This window comes from Medicago sativa, chromosome 8, assembly GCF_051527215.1.
Source record: "Medicago sativa cultivar Bolivia chromosome 8, Bolivia_mono, whole genome shotgun sequence".
Classification (NCBI taxonomy): Eukaryota; Viridiplantae; Streptophyta; class Magnoliopsida; order Fabales; family Fabaceae; genus Medicago; species Medicago sativa.
In genome coordinates this window covers 5,486,740-5,502,374 of record NC_140756.1, presented here as the reverse complement: position 1 = coordinate 5,502,374, position 15,635 = coordinate 5,486,740, and the positions used below count along the sequence as shown (strand labels likewise).

Here is a 15,635-nt window from a genome sequence, read left to right as displayed (position 1 = left end):
CTATAACCGATAGCGGAAAAGTAAATTGATTGAATTTGTAATGTTAGAAAAATTTTGTGGTTAAACTAACTTAGATGACATAAAAACAAGCATGCCATTACAATTTAAAAAGGCTGCAAAAGTGGGTAATCTTCAAGTAACTCCTGTTCCAAGAGAGTATCATTTTCATCTTGTGGGGTCCATAACACCTCAACTGCCTGCAAGTAATTATAGAAAAATCGTGTAAAAAAAAAAAAGTACTACCAACATCTGAAAATGACTTGGAACTATTACTGATCTTACTAATAATTTGCTCGAAGGAATGGATCCAAGTTTTTGTAAAGCTTCCTTCAAGTTTCCACTTCCATTGATGCTAGGAAGTTTATGTTCTCCTTCAGCAGCGGCCAAGATTGTTATCTGATATATAAGAACAACAAAGTTTAGAAGATATAGGTGAACCATCCTCATGGAACTTCACTTTTTCAAGTGATTAGGGACAAAGAAGTTGAAAATAAACAACACTTGTATTACATATATATTAATAGTTAAACCAAATCATGTGTCGATACTCGATTCTATGCTCTATTTAATTTTCAGCGAATAGATTTGCAGGGCTTAAATTCAAAATTTCTGCAGCCAAATAAAAATTCAAAAAAAAAAGGGTCATATAGTTTTAGTTCAGTTACATGCCTATAGAATTTAGAAGATTATTTTTCTTTTGGATAGAAAAACATTCTGTTTTAGATATTGATGTCAATAGGGATATAAACCTGGATATTGAACCGGTAAGAGGTGCCTAAAATGATTAACTGTATGTCTAGTTTCATGCCTAGAACAGGTTAACTTGAACTAATATCTGATTTTTTTGTGTCATGCTAATCCCAAAGTTATTTTTTTAAGTTTTTAAGTCTATAGTGCATAAAGGAATACAACATGTTGAAAACAGACATCATGCTAATCCCAAAGTTATTTTTTTAAGTTTTTAAGTCTATAGTGCATAAAGGAATACAACATGTTGAAAACAGACAACAAGATAGTTATGATACCACTATGTATTCATTGCTGCACCCATCAGATCTCTGGCTTCTCGTGCTTTGCCTCTTTATGTTGTCAACATTGACCAGCGTCTCTTCATCAAATTTTCCTCGCTCTTCAATTGAAAGTTGGTTAAAACGTTCCTCCCCTTCTTCTATACCCTGCTTTATGTCCACCTACAAAAATGTCGGAAAATATGTGCTTTCAACTTTCCAATTTCTATAAACTCAGTTTCCTTTATTTCTATGCCAACAATATAAAGTAAGTATAATTTAAATCGCAAATGAGCTTGGAAAAAAATTCCCTAATGATGAGCTCTAATAAATAAATAATGTTGTATAGTAGATATTAGATACGGTTAACTTTATAAACAGCAAACATAGAAGTTTTAAGTATTAAGTATTATTTAGGACACAAAATACAACTCTTACAACAATAATGAGGTCACTTACAGAAGAGTACCCCGAGATACAGTAATCCGGATGCCGAATCAAAGCTAATGAGGTCTCTGCAACAGAAGGTCAAATTAGATTCAGAAAGTAGTTCGTACAGCCACGTGGCTTTCAACTACATTATAATTTATATAACTCATAAGTAATTCAATATTTAACACAGATATTTATTTTCACAATAGTTTACACAACATCACAAAGCACTAATTTTATGTCATTAATAATCCTTCATTACACAATACTGAAATCACTAATCATTTTCAGTAAACCTTAAAGTATTATCATGTGGTTAGGAAAAAAGAAACAACTAAAGACAAGTGACCAAAAATCACATGTTTAGGAGATTCACCTGTCAATATGTAATTCAAACCTTCTGGAGATGATGTATCTGCAACTTCTGCAATCCTATTGAGATCCCTTTGAAGTGAGCGACCCGTCCCCAACAAACCAACCTATAAGAACAACACTAACATTGAGAATTTGAAATTCACCAAAGATTCAAAATAGTGAATAAAATGAAATGACTATGATGTGCAGTGTAGTGGTAGCTAACAAGGTGCTGAGAAATCTTGGACCCAATAACCTTTCATTCATAAATCTATATGAACATTGTCTGCATGAGTAAAAGTAGCAGTACATGATTTCAAGTAAGCATGAAATAAGTCAGGCATCCGACAAAGGACCTTAGCCTAGTCTACCTCAAACCAAGGCTAGGCCAGACTTATTTACGAGAAAAACTAGTATAAGTCTTTCAAAAAAGTCTACTTAGCGAAACATACCATACTTTAGGTTATTCAAAACATTCCAAGATTGACAGGACAACCTATTTAAGTATATTTAAATAATATAACATTTAATTTTTACTATTCAAAGTGTGGAAATCATATACTGACCTATTTAAAAGATTTAAGCATATTAGTCTACAGAGGCTATAAACATATTTAGTGATTACCTTATTAATTATCTATTGGTCTAATTACAAAATATGCATTTAGGCAGGACCGCCAAACTCAAGCCTTAAGTTTGCGAACTTGAACAAACTCAGGTCTACCAAATCCGGGCCAACCTAGACTATTTCCACCCCTAACTTCGGCTAAGCAAAAATACTGACACAATTTATTGAAAGCACGTGATTGAGCATTTCATATAACTCGAAATGCAAATGCAAATAATTGTCTTGAATAATTTATTTATGTGAAAAACTTGACCATAAGCGAAGCATATGCATGGTGGTTCTCAATGGCAGTGTGTTCATTATCCACAACAATATATGATGGAGACCATTTTCACTAAAAGTATCATTATCTCTGTAATAAGTAAATTACCTGAAGCTTGAGTATGGTGGTTATTCCAGCAGCAGTAGGAACACTACGTCCCTCATCAGGATCAGAAATGGCTTGATTTTGCTTGAGTAAAAACAAAATAGAACATGAAAAAGCGTAGGAATAATAACATTAATTAATTACCTTTTCATAGTTATATTATTTGCATTATTACATTTGTTTTATGGTAGAATTGAATACAGTGGATAGTATTTTCAGTCACTAAAGTGAAGTAGTCAGTTCAGTTATAATAAGTAAAGTAAATTACCTGAAGCTTGGGTACGGTGGTTTTTCCAGCAGCAGTAGGAACACTACGTTCCTCATGACGATCAGAAAGAAAAGCAGAAACCAAAATTAAAGCTAAGAAACCCACACCGATGAGAAATAAAACAGCATCAAATTTAGAATCAACAACGGCAGGCTCAACCCTAGACGGAGAAGACTCAGAAGAAGAGTAAGAAAACTCTGGACTCGGTTGCGATGGAGGCTCAACCCTAGACGGAGACGGAGAAGGCTCATCCCAATAACTCTTGGACGATGAAGGCTTATCCCAATAGGAACGAGAGTAAGAAAAGTCTGGACTCGGCGATCGACTCCGCCTCGATGGAGCCGAATAACTCCAGGACGACGAAGACGAAGACGACGATGGACTCGAATAACTCCCGGACGATGAAGACGAAGACGACGACGATGGACTCGAATAACTGGTGGATGTTGAAGACGAAGACTTAGAGAATGCTCTTCCTCCCATTCTACCACCAGATGCTGCCAAGGACGTGTTTGGATTGTACGTAGTCAATAGAAATAATATCAGCGCGGCTACCGCGGGTTTCCGAAATGTGTTCCATATTGTGGTTGCGAGAGATTCTAACAGGGATTTTGGTTTTGAATTGGAAGTTATTGAGGAGGAGGGGTTTTTGTGATTTTGGTTTAAGTGACATTTGAATTTGAATTTGAATTTGATGGCGGCGTTATTCTGTGATTTTATGTTGTTGGGTATTGATATTGAACTTGTCAAGGTGTGATGAGTGCGAGGAAAACAGAATTGCTTCTTCCATTTCAAATTGAAATGAAAGGGACAGGGTTCTAGTGACAAAGTTCTCGACATAGTCATGCTTTTTCAATTTTCGATATTATTATATTATATTATATTTGCTGTCACCATGATGATGATGATGGAATTGATGGAGGTATATATACAAAGTAAGTTATTTTATTTTGCATAATTAACTCAACAAACTTTGATTTTATCTCCTCAATATTTTATTTAAATTTTTATTTAATTTCTAATAAATATCTCAACAAATTGCATATAATACTTTAAATAAAGTTTACATACATGATCTTGTTTTATGATTAAAAGGTTTCAATTAGTTTTTTTTTTTAAGAAAAGAAGCTTCAATTAGTTATTAAGTAAATGTGGGATGGAGTTATACCCCTTTTGTGCCATTCATGTCTTAACAAGGTGTCAGGAGCAAAGACATGTATTTGGACTCCTTGTAAATAAATGTGTTGATTTCGACCGTTCGATGTCAAGTAAACGGTGAAAATTATTTAAAAATGTTTTTGGTAAAGATGTAATGGGAACATTTTCATCTCAACAACATGCCCCTTTTCTCTCCCTCAAAAAAAAAAAAAAATGCCCCTTTTCTCATCTTCACCAAAACACTTGTTATGGGCAGAGAGTTGAGTAACTCAATTGATTTGAATTAAGGGATAAAAAGCTGAAGTCCTGAATTCAAACTCGGGCTAAGACTATATTTTAATATAACAACTAATTACTAACATTTATCATTAAAAAATAATAATTGTTATGATTTAACTGAGACGAGTACCATCAATAGTTGGCTACAATATATAAAGATTTCAGTTCTCAATAGTTGGCTACAAAATATAAAGATTTCAGTTCTTAATTTTTGACGTTATATATATCAATTTAGAATTAGTTTCTCCTTTTTTTTTTTTAGAAAAAATTAGTTTATCTTTTTTTTTGAGAAGAAAATTTTACTAGATTTGTAAAATTACTAGATTTTACTAGTATATCAATTTAAAATTAGTTTATCTTATTTTACTAGATTTGTACTTGAATTAATATTAAAATTTAACTTTGAATAATTTTAGTAGAATTTGCTTTAGGCCTCGAAACAAATTGGGTCAACCATATAAATCAAGTGTTGTCGGTGTGGAGCTTTTCAGGCATATAACTATCATTTCTGTATTTAGAATGTAAACCTTTGAATTGTACTATTTCATTTTTTGTATGACAAAAGAAGGAAAAAATTGATGATTTGTACCCCAAAAAAAAAAAAAAAATGATAACTCCTCACTTGCATCAACTTCCCACACTCGTAAACCTTCCATTCAGATAAAATTTTTACAGCTTGAATGCACCAAAGGAGACATTGCAACAATGGTGAGGACACAGGAAAAGAAGCCAAGGAAGTAACACACACACACCTAGATATATTACATGTACCATCTACTAAGGGTCCAATTCCAAACTATCATCCATGTAACACTACTTCATTCCAAATTTAAAGACACAAGTCATAGAAAACATACACAAGGATGAGCTCATATCACATGCATCAGAAGAGTCAATTCCTATTAGAGCAAAACATCAGTCCATGTCCTAACCTAGCATAAGAACCTAGCCCTTCATAACTGTTGTGATAAGCCATAAAAGCTTGAGAAAAAGAATATTACAATATTTCCCCCTATGTTCTATCAACTCATTCTCCACAAGTCAAAACAAAATTTGAAATATCAAACTATGAAACACCCACACACACACACATCGAGGACAGACTCGATATTGACACTGACGTGTAGAGACTGATAATGATTTAAACAAGCGAAAGTGATTGAATTTAATAACATGTGTTGGTGTAATGTCAATGTTGGACACCGACACATGTTAGACACCACACACCTTCAATTTGAAATGTAGGTGCTACATAGGCATCAAAAGCTACTATCTACTTGGCTGAACAACACTTGAGAGTCATCATCATCAATGTTTTCACTGTCAACATCATCAATTCTTTCAATCCTGTTTGACGGTTCATCTTTGCTAATGAGTGCCGCATACGCTTCGTCATTATGGTATCCCGACTTCTTCAACAACTCAATTAAAACCTCGGCGCTCTCCATGTCGTCTTCGTCTTGACAAAGCTTAAGGAATGCAGCCAATTTTATTGGCTTGGGTTTCCAACTCTTTGAATCACTTCTCGTAAAAGCTTTTTCCAAGCACGAAAGCGCCTCAGAAACCCTATTTTCAGCAATATGACCCTCAGAAAGAAGCTCCCATGTAGTCGAATTTGGACATCCACCACCTTCACTCATATGCTTAAAGAAGCTAAAAACTTTATCTGATTTACCTTTCTTAAGATACCAGCTTATGAGAAGGTTTCCTATTCTAGAATCATCAGAGGGCCTTACAGAAACCCATTCCTCGTAAAGCTTTTCTGCCCCCTCAATATCGTCCATTCTTACGAGAGAAGAAATAACAGCATGGTATCCCAAGTTAGGTATACTTGGAAACATTGATTTATAGTTATTCCACACGCGGTAAACTTCGTCCTTGTTTCCAACACTTCCATACAAACTCAGGAGATAATGAAAAGGTACTTTATCTCGACCTAATATTCTACCCTCGGCCTTTTTTAAGCACTCTTGTGCTTTTTCAAACAGTTCCATCTTAATATACATTGCAGCCATTGTACTAAATGTACTCCAATTAGGAATAATGGTAGGATCCTTCGACATCTGTTCAAAAACTTGTTCCATCTTCTCTATTGATCCTTGAGATCCACAAGAGGACAACCAGATATTATATGTATATATATCTAGCTGTATGTTCTTTTCTTTCATTTCTGAAACCAACATATCGACTTTATCATAATCCTTAAGGTTCATGTACAGAGTCATCATTAAATTAAACGGTAGTGAATGTATTAAGTACCTTTTACTCCTCATTACTTCGAGTAAAGATTCTGCCTTTTCTCTTGATCTAGAATGAACATATGCATTCAAGAGGGCACCATATGTTCTCTTGTCTTTTAAATCATTGGTTAGGTTCAGAAAAAAACCTTCTGCACTAGAAACTCCGTGAACTCTTGCGATTAGATCTAACTGAATCGCAACGTCACTTGCAGATATTCTAAATCTCTCTGGTCTATTGTTCATCCAATCATATACCTGCAAAACATGTTCATTAGTCATTACTTTCAAAAAATCATTCGTGGCTGATATTAAGACATTATATGAGGCAAGGAAGTATATTCAATCAGAAACAATGAGTGATGTCATACTTTCATGCATTCCAAAGGAAGCATTCCGTTTAATAGAATCATAGGGGAAATGGACTTCTAGATTATTAAACTTTACTGACAGTTTGCAAATCTGGAATTGACATGAGGATAGTATAAGAATGGTGCTACAGTTCATTTTTTTTTTTTTTTTGACCAACAGTCTAGGAAATTTTCAATATATTCAGGGCTGCATTATGAATGCACAACACACAAATGAGTCATTTACCACGTCAAAAGTTTAGCCGGCCCCATAATATTTTAACGTTGGTGAGAACATGGAGGACTTACCTTTTGAATTAAAAAATTTATATCAGTTTGAGGTGTCCGTCCGTTATGTATTTCTTTTACTACGTTTCTTGGATTTCATACATGAAAAAGGGCAACCCGGTGCACAAAAGGGCAACCCGGTGCACTGAAGCTCCCGCATATGCAGGGTCCGGGAAGGGGTCCCACCATTTGGTGTATTGTACGCAGCCTTACCCTGTTTTTACACAAGAGGCTGTTTCCAGGACTTGAACCCGTGACCTTACGGTCACATGACAACAACTTTACCAGTTGCGCCAAGGTTACCCCTTGGATTTCATACATGACTAAGGAATCAAAATCTAATTTAATTATTGAAAATCCATCAACTGAGACACCACTGACCAATACAATTTTTAGGGTGGATTTCATAGTCTTGGATTTTTTATGACACAATTTAAAACTTGTAGTGGTTAAAGGTTTTTGACTTTTTGGACACAGATTGAACAATGGTTGTTAATTAAATTAAACACAAAATATGATTGAAAGGTATGATTTGGAGATAGAAATTATTAAGGATGTGTGAATTGTGATAGCTAAAGTGTCGGTGTGAATTGTGATAGCCAAAGTGTCATCTATTTGGCAAATCATAATGTATCATGAGAGGACAAAACACATTGCATTTGTTTGCACTGTTAGAGACATCATCCTTTTTTTTTTTTTGTGTGTGTGTTGCTGATTGGCATTTTTGTCAAATTTTTAATATATTCAGCTGCACAATTGGTTGCTCCAGTCACTGCAAAAGCTGTTAAGTTTAAATGTCTCTGTTGGTGAGAATCTTGAGATGTTTCTATGTCCTATTGCATTAATGTCTTCTAGAATTCTTGTTTATTTTCCGGGGTAGTTTGGTCATGATATAGTTCTCAGGAACAAGAATTGTGTTTTTTAATCAGGAAATGGTTGCTCCTGTTTTTACTTTGGCTGATGGAGGCATCGGTGACTGGTTTGGAGGGATTCTATTTTCAGCAGGACAACAGGCCAATGAAGCAGTTCTGGTGGAGTGTGACTCAAGAATTGTTGTTCAGTTTAAGTCTGAACACTATGACGATCAACAACAACCAAGCCTTATCCCACTAAGTGGGGTCGGATAACACTATGATGATCACCATCCGTATTATGGAATGGTCCAACAACAGTGAGGCTAACATGGTAGTTCACATCTACAGTGAGGCTAACATGGTAGTGTATTGGATGGCTAACACAGTTCATTCTTACCCTTTTGGAGTTCAATTCAATCTGTTCTTCGGAGCAAGCTCAGCTGTGCTGTTGCTTCATAATGTTAAGGAGGGAGTATGTTTTTAACACGGAATCCCCTAAAACAGCGAAAACTAGCAGACTGCATCTGCTGCCGTAACAACTAGCCAAACAGGACATAGAAACATATAATGAAGAATTGATTGATTTACCTGAAGAGCTCTATCATGTTTTCTGTACTTTCTCAACTCTTTAACAACTCTGCAAAGTTCCCATTTGGTGAGATTCCTTCCTTCATTCTCCCATTGATTCAACACAGAAGCAGAACCCAATTCAGGATTCTCCATCATCGAAATCCTCTTGTATATAGCATTCCATTTCAAATTGGGTTTTCTCTCATAATCAAGTGTACCATAACTGTGAATCTTTGAGATTGAACAAGTGACAGAAACTCTTCTTGCTCCTCCAATTCCAATTCCACTGTCAGTGTAAAACACATTGACCCTTTGTTTGAAGGGGGGAAGAGTATGAGAATAAGAAAGGGAAAGAGAAACGTTTTGGTTTTGTAAAGAAGATTGAATTTGAAGAGGGGTAATAGTAGTCATCATTTTCTCAGTCACAATGTTTTGTTGCCAATGTTGTTTGTTGAAGATAATAATGATGTTTGGATTTGAGATAGATAGATAGATATGATAGGGTCCACTTTGGATGCAGATTCACTACAGTCAAAGCAATACCCATCGATGGATTTATCACATGGTATATTTTTTGCCACGTACCCTCTTTTGGTTTAATTGACTCTAACCCTTTCTCCTATTTTAAGTGAAAAAGACGCCTATTTACGGAGTTAATGTGTGAACGTGCTGAGAGAGGATTAAAACATAGGCAATTTGTAAAGTTTAAATGGAAAGTTTAAATGAGTTGAATTTCGATGACTCCTCACATGTTGTATGGTTTAAGATCGAAATCAAATTCACGATCTTGCAAATAAGTTAGTTTTTATCAATTAAGTCAATCTTGACGGACATTCACCATACTCTCTTAATGTTGATGTCTCTATTTTATGTTTGATAAATGTATTTTTACATATTCCATTCATTTATTTTTACTTGTCGCATATTCCATTATTACATTTTATTATTTTTTTATGGATAAAATTTAGGGTGAAAATAGTGTGCTTCAATTCAATGCAGAAAAGACATCCATGTTTAAAGAACATTTAGAAATGAATTTACACTTAGATAAATATTTAAGTACCTTGATGTTTTATTGGGTAGTGGTATATTCTAAGTAAAATTTGTTTAGTATTTGAATTTATTTTAAAATAAATGAATATGAAAATGTAACATGACATTAAATGGTTGAATAAGTGGTAGATATTTAATCAAATTACAGGGTACTATTGTGCTCACTCTAAATTTATCTCATTTTAAAGCATTATTGGATCTCTAAATCCGAAATATTTTGGTCCAAAGAAATATTCTACCTTTTCTTAGATAATTAAAGATGTATTTTTTTGCATTAATCTTCCGATTTTTAGAGGAAGGAGCCCACAAGATCCCACGATCTCTCCATGTCCCTTGCAAGTACAATCATTGTTGAGCTTTATCTAGCCATGGAAGGGTCTCTTCGAACCGATGTAGATAGTCTTCTAGGGATGAATTTTTTGAGTACAACAACTATTTGTTCGGCCTCTTGTGAAATTATGAATTGTCAAATTAGGATTATTTGGCTGTTGAAAATTATCTTCAAAGATAGCTTTGTTACACCAAGTCCATAGGAACCAGCAAATGGTCATGAAAGTAGTTTGACAGTTAGCATTAATAGCTCCAACCCCAGCTTGTTGATGTTGTTGAAAATCCCCCAAGTGTTCTAACAACAATGTTGTTGATGTTGAACAAATCTTTGTGAACCTTTATGTTTAAACTACCATAGATAACAATAACTCTTATATCTAAAAGATATGTGTTGAACCTTTCAACTTCGTGGCAAATCTGGACAAATTAAAAAAAAAAAAACAAATGAAGCATTTGCTAAACATGCAAATGTACACATATATGTATATATGTATGCAGTTATTTCTTTTTTTAAGGATAACATATTTTTTCAATGGTTAGCACACACTAATGAATAATTAACGACACCACCAAATGGAAGACTTGGAAGTCAAGTCATCATATTAATCAATACAACCTAATGGAATTTCTAAAAAGTTTTCCATAATAACTCATTGTAGGGTCATTGTTTTCACTTTAGTGATCCAATTTTCCCAAGAAAATAAGGTTTTCATACTTGAAAACATGAGAACCGATTATGAGGACTCATGACAAAATGTGTATGCAACTTTAGAAGACCATGCTTTATGGGTTAAGGCCGTCAAGCTAATGGAATATTTAATGATTTGTAATAACAACTTGAAAATTTCTAGTTACAATCCAAACAACTCTCTTTATGATATTATAATGAGGTGTGTTATATGAACAACCATTTGAGTGACAACTTTTGTGACAACCACTAATTTACAAAGGAAAATAGATAGTGACACGGAAACCAAAGCAATAGAGAGAGAAAGTAAAAAAATAATGTGAGTATGAGAGATAAAGTTGTCACATAGGTTGTCACAAAATGGTTGTCAAAATATCATTTCTCTGTTATAATATAATGGATGACTACTCCTACCCCAATGTGAATGGGAGAACAAAATGTGTTTAGTTCTATACACACTGTAGGGCTATTGTTTTCACTTTTAGTGATCCAAAATTTCCAAAGAAAAATTGGCCAAAAGAGAATTACTTTAAAATGATGCAATGTTTTGTTCCCATTGCAACTTTATGAGTCTTTTTCAAAGAAACTTCTCTTGTTTATGCAGCTTTATAAAACCATCATTAGTCACTATGTCTTCTCAGTTCTATACACACTAAGAGTAATTAAACAACAATGAAAATTACATTAGTTTCATTGTTTTCCTTTCTTCTCTGCTACTACTGCATATACATCACTTTCCAAATCCCTTTTGTCTTTTCCAAATGTCTTGAGGATCAATACTCATTGTTGCTCCAATTAAAAAACAAGCTCACATTTGATCATGAATTTTCCACCAAACTAAAATTATGGAATAAAAACACTAGTTGCTGCAATTGGAGTGGTGTTACTTGTGACAATGAGGGACATGTTATAGGCCTTGACCTTAGTGAAGAATCAATCACTGGTGGATTTAACAATTCAAGTAGTCTTTTTAGTCTCCAACATCTCGAGAGACTCAACTTAGCTGAAAACAGATTCAATTCTCTCATCCCATCAGGATTCAACAAGTTGGTGATGTTGAATTATTTGAATTTGTCACATGCATGCTAGCTTTGTACGGGAGATTCCTATAGAGATTTCACAACTTACAAATTTGGTTACTCTTGATTTCTCTGTCATTGAATATTCGATAGGGACGCAGTTGACAATGAACAGTCTAAATCTACAAAAGTTTTTCCAAAATCTGACCAAGATTCGGCAATTGTATTTAGATTATGTAACTATAACAGCCAAAGGACATGAATGGACCAATGCCTTGTTGCCGCTGCGTGAGTTGCAAGTGTTGAGCATGAGCAATTGTAGTCTATCAGGACCCGTTGATTCCTCCCTTTCAAAACTAGAGAACCTATCTGTCATTATTCTTGATAAGAACAATTTTTCATCGCCAATTCCAGAAACATTTGCCAATTTTAAAAACCTGAGCATCCTTAGTCTTGAATATTGTGGATTGACCGGAACATTTCCGCAGAAGATCTTTCAGATTGCAGCACTGTCATTTATCGACTTATATTACAACAACGATCTTCATGGTTCATTTCCGAACTACTCACTTAGTGAATCTCTTCGTAGAATTAGAGTGAGTTACACAAGTTTCTCAGGAGCATTACCAAACTCTATTGGCAAATTGAGGTACTTATCTGAATTGGATCTTTCTTACTGTCAATTTAATGGAACACTTCCCAATTCAATGTCCAACCTCACACACCTTACATACCTAGACCTTTCTCAAAACAATTTAAGTGGTGTCATTCCTTCATCCCTTTTTACACTCCCATCAATAGAGAAGATTTTGCTTCCAACTAAGATCGATCCATTTCCTCGATCTTTCCTTTAACAAGATCAATGGATCACTTCACCTAGATAAGTTTTTGGAGCTGAAAAATTTAACTTCCCTAGACATTTCACACAACAACTTATTTCTTAATTGGAATGCAATTAATATTGAACCTTCATCCTTTCCACAATACAGCGATCTAAAATTGGCTTCCTGTAACTTGAAAACTTTTCCTAGTTTCTTGATAAACCAATCAACATTGGCCTTTCTAGACCTTTCAGATAACCAAATTCAAGGAGCACTGCCTAATTGGATTTGGAAACTAGAAAGTCTTCAGGAACTTAGGGCCTGTTTGATATCCTTTTCAAAAACAGTTTTTAAGTTTTTAAAAATTGAAAAAGAGTAAAACGTGTTTGATAAATCTTTTTGGAACGGTTCCGCTTTTTCAGTTTTCAAAACAGTTCCACTTTTTCAGTTTTTAAAACAGAAAAACGGAAACATCTTTTAGATGTTTTCTTCTTTTTGATTCCGGTTTTCACTCTAACAAAACACGGGAATCATTTTTTTAATGGCAAATTCGTAAATAGCCTACCTGAATTATCTCTACAAAATTGTAGGCAGTTTCGATTATCAAGCGGATTTTGTTTTAATTTTTTTTCTTAAAAACAGTTTTTAAATATTGGTTTATAAAATAGTTTTTAAAAACAGAAAAGCAAAAGTGAACCAAACAGGCCCTTAATATTTCACACAATTTTCTCACAGAATTGGAAGGACCTCTACAAAATCTAACTTCCATCTTTTTAGACTCGGTTGATCTTCATAACAACCAACTACAAGGGCAGATACCTGTTTTTCTTGAATATGCTACCTATTTGGATTACTCAATGAACAAATTTAGTTCTATTATCCCACAAGATACTGGTAATTATCGATCTCAAACATTTTTTCTCTCCCTTTCACACAATAATTTGCATGGAAGTATCCCTAAATTTTTATGTGATGCTTCAAATCTTAATGTGCTTGATCTTTCCTTCAACAATATTTCTGGATCAATTCCTTCATGTTTAATGAAAATGACCAAGACACTTATGGTATTAGATTTGAAGGGAAACAATCTCCAAGGACCAATCCTAGATAAGTTTCCAACTTCTTGTGCTTTACAGACTTTGAACCTGCATGGAAATCTATTACATGGGCCAGTTCCCAAGTCTCTTGCACACTGCTCCAAATTAGAGGTACTAGACATTGGAACAAATCAGTTTTTTGGTCATTTTCCATGCTTTCTGAAGAACACACCGACACTTGGTGTCCTAGTACTACGAAACAACAAATTTCATGGTACCTTGGTATGTTCAAAAGCAAAAAATCCATGGCAAATTATTCAAATTGTGGATATTGCTTTCAACAATTTTAGTGGTAAGCTACCAGAAAAATATTTTAGAACCTTGAAAAGGATGAAGCATGACGATGATAATGTTGACCTAGACTTTATCCGCCTTGATAGTAGTGGATTGTATTATCAGGATAGTGTGACAGTTATGAGTAAAGGTCAACAGATGGAGTTAGTAAAAATTCTAACAATCTTCACAACCATTGATTTCTCATCCAATCACTTTGAAGGACTAATACCGGAAGATTTAATGGATTTGAAAGCACTCCATGTTCTCAACTTTTCAAACAATGCTTTCTCCGGTGAAATCCCATCAACTATTGGGAACCTGAAACAGTTAGAGTCCTTAGACCTCTCAAATAACTCTTTGTTTGGTAAAATTCCTGTGCAGATTGCAAGCATGTCATTTCTTTCTTATTTGAACCTCTCCTTCAATCATTTGGTAGGGATGATTCCAACAGGTACTCAACTTCAGTCATTTCCGGCTTCTTCATTTGAAGGAAATGATGGGCTATATGGACCTCCATTGACTGAAAAACCAGATGGTAAGAAGCAGGACTTGCATCCACAACCAACATGTAGAGGACTAGCTTGTTCAGTTGACTGGAATTTTCCAAGTGTGGAATTAGGATTTATTTTCGGACTCGGAATCATCATTGTTCCTATCATGTCTTGGAAGCAATGGAGGGTAAGGTATTGGAAAGTTGTGGACAAAATTCTTTGCTGGATCTTTTCAAGGATGAATCTTGAATATGTAACTGATAGAGGACAAACATACACAGTTTTAAGGTGGCGATAACATTAGTGCTAGTCATTGTAATAATCAGTAAGATAATGTTTTCTATTTTCATTTTTGTTGTTTTTTCGTGTTTACTTCTTTACGATGGTATGTATTGGAACTTTGAAGAAACATTTATCAAGTTTAAATAAAACTTTATATATCAACAAGATAACTTCATTTCTCTCCTTTTTGGTAAAACAGTTGTTTAATTTGACACATACATTGACACCATTCTCTGTCTAAACATCTTGTTACGGTGTTGTCAACTGTCTGAAGCAGATATGAAGTTAGCTACACCTAATAATATATTTTTTTAGTAGTTTCGGTTTAATTTTCATTATTTTTTCCAAATCTGAAGGAGATTGAACCTAATTACACTAATGCAAGATTTAGAGGCCAAAGTGTAAGAGTTGCAACTGAATGTATTTGTAGACTGGTTTTGGTTTAAATTCTCATTGAATAGATTACGCTTAGTGCTTACTACAAAAAATGGAATGTAAACTATTAATTATGGAAATGAACCTAGTCATGTACCAAAATTAACATTCTCAGTTGGTCCAACATGTCTTATAAAGTTGTAGTCACATGAAAACACAAGAATCTTCTGCAGTTCTATGTCTTGAATAGTGTAAGAATTTTTTTTGGTCTCAGCTGTAACGCCCGTCTTAATTATCTAATTAATTCAATGAAGTTTAGAATATATTTATATTCCTATATGATTTATGAATTTAAGTGATTTATGAGGTTTACGTGAGTTTATGTGAGATATATGATTTATCTGAAAATTA

The 15,635-nt window shown here is 34.2% G+C and overlaps 2 protein-coding genes and 1 pseudogene across 2 annotated transcripts; 1 reads left to right on the top strand and 2 right to left on the bottom strand.

Moving 5' to 3' along the window:
- Window positions 1–10: 10 nt before the first annotated feature.
- LOC146896389 (FLUCTUATING-LIGHT-ACCLIMATION protein 1, chloroplastic-like) lies at window positions 11–3,970 on the bottom strand. The gene is made up of 7 exons (XM_085737702.1): window positions 3,057–3,970; window positions 2,792–2,872; window positions 1,816–1,918; window positions 1,467–1,522; window positions 1,026–1,190; window positions 283–396; window positions 11–197 (listed from the first exon to the last, which is right to left on the bottom strand). Exons 1-7 carry the CDS (start codon window positions 3,900–3,902, stop codon window positions 105–107), a joined length of 1,458 nt encoding a protein of 485 aa, XP_085593828.1. The 5' UTR covers window positions 3,903–3,970; the 3' UTR covers window positions 11–104.
- Window positions 3,971–5,295: 1,325 nt separating this feature from the next.
- On the bottom strand, window positions 5,296–9,251 carry LOC146896388 (Tetratricopeptide repeat (TPR)-like superfamily protein). Its single transcript, XM_085737700.1, has 2 exons — window positions 8,811–9,251; window positions 5,296–6,988 (listed from the first exon to the last, which is right to left on the bottom strand). The coding sequence occupies exons 1-2, from the start codon at window positions 9,204–9,206 to the stop codon at window positions 5,753–5,755; spliced, it is 1,632 nt and encodes a 543-aa protein (XP_085593826.1). The 5' UTR covers window positions 9,207–9,251; the 3' UTR covers window positions 5,296–5,752.
- A 2,146-nt stretch (window positions 9,252–11,397) lies between these two features.
- On the top strand, window positions 11,398–14,893 carry LOC146896387 (receptor-like protein 7; annotated as a pseudogene).
- Window positions 14,894–15,635: the final 742 nt, after the last annotated feature.